Genomic DNA, 4,918 nt, shown 5'->3' with positions numbered 1-4,918 from the left:
GTAAGTCGTTTTTATTATTTTTTTTCAAGGTTCCTTATTCTTACTTTCCCATTTCAAATCCATCCAATCAGCTTTTTCTAAGGAAAATCACTGAATTTGCTCATATCATTCGTAAACATGAATGGCATCGATAAATATTCGAAAGAAATTAATCTTCCTGATATCTTTATCTCCATGATCTTTCCGAAAGAGGAACTATCGGGGGAACTATTTGCATTGAAACAATAAATATTAGCACTCCAATATTTTTATATCCTTAATCTTACACAAAGAGGGACTATGTATTTAAACAATAAATATTTTCCTCTCAAATATATATTTCTACAAAGTCTCCCAGAAAAAGGGACTTTGAAAACTAAATACTTTCATCTCTCCAATATCTTTATCTCCTTAATCTTACAGAAAGAGGGCTTCAAGATCAAGATCAGTGGTCGTTTCGTGCGTATCACTAACACGAAGTTTGTTCCTGACCGACTGGTCATCTTTGCTGGTGAAGCTATCACATTCAAGTTGGATGTTACTGATGAACAAATGAAGAATGAAAAAGTCTATCAGGTAAATGAAATTTCAATTCGTGGTAATTAAATCTGTTGTTTTATAGCCCAACCTATTCATAAAGAATCACTTTGAAATTAGAAGACCCCTATCGATCCAAAAGCATAGATGACGTAAAAAATGTCTGAAGTCATTGCATTAGCATACTCACATATTTCGACACTTTACGAAGACCTCAAAACCCTGGTAAACTTTAGTCAGATCCCGAGATAAGAAAGCTTTTCCTGTTCTATTAGCGAGGTTAAGCAAGTGTTTATTTAGACCGTTCAATGCGATATCGTAGGCATGTACATAGGATTTCACTTGCATGGGTTTGCTTTGGTAAGTTATGTTCAGGCCTACTGTATCGCACTTTACGGTCAAAATAAACCCGTGCTTTTCCTTTTCTATTAAAGATTTTATACCTTGGAGTGTTTTTAAAACTTTTGCCAGCCTGAAGTAAATTTTGATGGTAAAACTGAACGTGAAACCCTTCAATTTTTACCGGCCGGCTGCTAAGAAAAGAGCTTTTCATTCTATCATGAATTTGCCCTTATGTATTACAATGATGTGAATACAGTCGCTCTCATGTTGTTGTCTTCTGACCAGCTACCAGAACCGTTGGAAAACCAAAGGACCCGCCGAGACTCAAACTCACAACCATGCCATTCGCGGGTATTTGCTCTACCATTTTCATTCTATACTAAGCAAAAAAAACGAATCATCAAGACAATTTTTCTCCCCGTCTAGGTGTACCGAAGCCAAGAATCAGTCTTACCAGTTGATGGTGGTTTCCATAGCGACGAAACATTTCACACATTGGGGGCTTGGACACAAGAGTTCAACCTGTCACGTGATTATCACTTCAAGTTGTAAGTTGAATAGAATTTGTTTGAAATTATTATTGTGAAGTCTTCATAACTCGAACCTTCATAACTAGAATAAGACTTTAATTCGAACAAGTAACAAAGCCTTGTAAACCGATCTCTATAACTCGAACAAATTTGCGTTCCTGGTACCTGTGTGAGTTATCGAGTTTCCACCGTACTGTTTTCATAAACAAACTCTACTCCAATCATTTAAAGGTAAGACTTAAGAGAAGTCCGAACTAGCAACTACCAGACTGTAACCTTATTTAGGGTCTATGGCTGATACAGATTGGACGGATTTCCATCTGAGGCCTTTCTGCCATCTTTCGTCAGAATTGAATAAAGGGAAAGCAGTCAGTCGACTGCCCAAAATATTGACTGAAAGTTGGTCGTCTAAATTAATTTATACGATTACCCTTCTTAGTGGCAACCATCGCCCAGTGAAGATCACAGTGAAAACGAAACCAGTTATGGATGTCAAGGTGACAGATGAAGGGTTTAGTGTAGCCATCGTACGCTTATATAAAGGAGATACAATCCGATGGAGTTGGAAGAACTGTGAAGAAGCCCGTAATATTGTCGAGAGAAAGTAAGAATTACTTAATGATTGGGCTATTCCAGAAATAATCTGTATCCCCTATGTATTTGTCGTCCAGGGTGGATCGGTTTTTTGAGTGTGAAAAAATCCCGAGGGTTACAATATGTCAATGAGAAAAATCCAGGGGATTTTCCCGAAAAAGACCTACTCAACAAAGGAGGTACAAATTTTCTCTGAAATAACCCATTGGAAAAACCTCGCCCAATTTTTTTACCCTTTATATTTCTTGAAGGACTAAATTATTTTTTCACAAAAATATATATTGTTGACAAACCAAGCCTGACAATCGATACAAAATCTAGATTGGAGTCGTTTATAATTCGTGTAATACAGTAGTATAGGCGTTATATGATAATACGATTATTGTTACGGGATTTAATTTGTATAAAGACTAAAATTGTTCTCTCCATTACTTTTTGTTCTATTTCTACTATGTCTGAATTAGTCGTCTAGCTTGCTAGACTATACCAAAGATTGAATCTCTCAGATTTTTTTTCATGATCACCGCAAAATATTGCAAGTCAAAAAGATATACTTTATTAAGTATGATTCATTTCATTTTTCCTATAGATATTGTTTGGACCATGGTGGTTATGTCAGTGTTCAGAATCAAGAAAACGCTCGATATACTGGAACGTATTTCAGAACTTTCGAGTAAGTAGTTAGAATAAATCTTTGAGGTCTTCAATAGACCCTGAACCTCCATTATGATAATTGTCTTGCATATTATGCATAAATTTTAAAGACTTTGAATTCTTTAATCTATACTCTTTCTACTGTATCTTACGTTTATCGTTTCGTGGTACACTCTGTGTGCAGTGTCTGTTTGATAAAAAAAATTTGCGATGAAGTATGATTTATAAATAGCAATACTTCTCTCATCGTCTCCCCTCTCTCACCAACACTCCATCGCAGCAGTCGGTTTGAACAATCTCAAATGAGAAAAGACAATGACAACAGACCCTCTACGGCAATGAATTTTAAAATAAGCCGTAGATACTGGGTCTGTCTACAGACAAGACTCTTTCACAACATAACGTAGACTCTGCAATGCTGGTTCCTTAAGAATGAGAAATTAACCCTCTGAAACATCCGGAATGGACCCTATCCCTGGATAGGATGGAAATTACCACGCTTATCAGACACTGCTAGCCCTGCGCTCGTGACACGACAGAGTTATTGGTGTATACGACGATTACACGGGAGGGCATAGATCTTCGTAGGTGTTGAACCTATGAGTATCGTCACCACATCACATGCAATGTCTAGCACACTCCCCATACTCTTTTATCAGAGTGATGGTTCCTTAAGAATTCTCAGAATTTATTTTTATCTTCTCTTTACTTTACTTTACTTAGCAATGCTGGTATCTACTACTTCAACACACAATCATACAATGAGAACCGTGCATACTGTGTCATCCAAGTCCTTGAGAAATCACTAGAACATATCATCAACCTGAAGAATTCTGGTTTCACACGTAAAATGTTGGAAGTGACTGCAGGAGATATTGTTTGGGTTCACTGGAGACCAAGCAAAGTAAGTATTATTGCATACACCATATTTCACATAATATAAAAGATTTCATTTAACCAGCTACGGTCTGCTTTATCCTTCCGTTTTCACTGTATCCTCTGTAATTGGTGTAGACTAGCAAGCGTTACTCTATACCAGAGTTTATAACGTTTATCTTTTTGTAGTACACTCGTCGCCTTGTCTGTTTGATAAAAAATCCCCATACGGAAACCTCTGCGATGAAGTATGAATTATAAAAAGCAACACTTCTCTCGTCGTCTCCCCTCTATTTCAACCGCACTCTACCGCTGCGATCGGTTTGAAAAACGTCAAACCAGAAAAGACAATGACAACAGACCCTCAACCTCAATGAATTTTGAAATTAGCTGCAGATACAGGGTCTGTGTACAGACTAAGCGAGCGTCTGCCTTTCCTGGGACACGGGAACACGGAAATGGTGCTTATAAAGAGTTCACTAAATTCAGCGAACTTAGTTGGCCCAATGCAAGCTTAAGTTACAGCAAAATACAACGGTGTGGTTTACTAGTCTACTATTGGTCCTGCTTTTGAACTCTTCAGTGCTTCTCTGAAAGTATTGTTGTTTTCTTTTCTTAGTCGGTGAACACATTAAGTCATTGCATCTCGATCAAACAAATTTGTCTGCTTGACAATGAAGACTCGACTATCACTGATGAGCACAAGGTGAGTGTGTTAGTGCTTTTTGTAAAGATCATCTGGGAAATAAAGAGTTTTTTCCATAGAGTTTCGGTCATCAGTAAGTAAGTAAGTCTGCCACCGCAGGCGGAGGCGACCCGAAGGCTTCTCTTTCGATAGCTATCTACCCGAAGGTTGGGGAGGGTGCCACTCTTTCTCCCTGGATTGCTCCACTTACCCTTGATCATTCTCTTAATTCCTGAGCAACAAGCAGAGAGGCATCAAGTACCATTTTTACAAAGTCTTTGGTATGACCCGACTGGGAGTTAAACCCACAACTGCACTGCGGTCGTCAGTAATTCAATATAACAAGCTCCAAAAGGATATTTTTAAATAGCTTTCATTGTTGTTCAGCAAACTTTTTAATTTTGACCAATTTTCTTTTTAGAATCAACCTCTGCCGTATCGTGATTCTTACTCGGCAAGGTATGTTTTATTTGTGATTTAGTTAGATATGCTGATCGTGGCAATAATTGCCTTCTAATGGTTCACCAAATGATAAGAAGACATGGCATTAAAATTATCGTTCAAAATTAATGCTTTTAAGAACAAATTTAGAAATGATTTTGAATGGCGGGAACTGATTTTGGGATTTTTGCCAGATAACGAACTTCTTTAATATTGTATATCGACGTCTGACGTTTGACAGCTCGTTGACCAGTCATAGGTGTTGAAGAATCTGGTGACT

The 4,918-nt window shown here is 37.6% G+C and overlaps 1 protein-coding gene across 1 annotated transcript in view; it reads left to right on the top strand.

The window, feature by feature from the left end:
• Positions 1-4,918, top strand: part of LOC136810367 (titin-like) — a 66,733-nt gene that overhangs the window by 2,760 nt on the left and 59,055 nt on the right. The window contains 7 exon segments of the mRNA XM_067066919.1: positions 403-555; positions 1,285-1,406; positions 1,828-1,992; positions 2,572-2,655; positions 3,360-3,540; positions 4,132-4,218; positions 4,619-4,656. Of these exon segments, the coding sequence (XP_066923020.1) occupies positions 403-555; positions 1,285-1,406; positions 1,828-1,992; positions 2,572-2,655; positions 3,360-3,540; positions 4,132-4,218; positions 4,619-4,656 (830 nt within the window).

The sequence above is a fragment of the Clytia hemisphaerica genome, unplaced genomic scaffold, assembly GCF_902728285.1.
Source record: "Clytia hemisphaerica strain Z4C2 unplaced genomic scaffold, Clytia hemisphaerica genome assembly, whole genome shotgun sequence".
NCBI classification, from domain to species: Eukaryota; Metazoa; Cnidaria; class Hydrozoa; order Leptothecata; family Clytiidae; genus Clytia; species Clytia hemisphaerica.
Note: the sequence above shows the minus strand (reverse complement) of the source record. Positions and strands in the feature narration are given on the sequence as shown.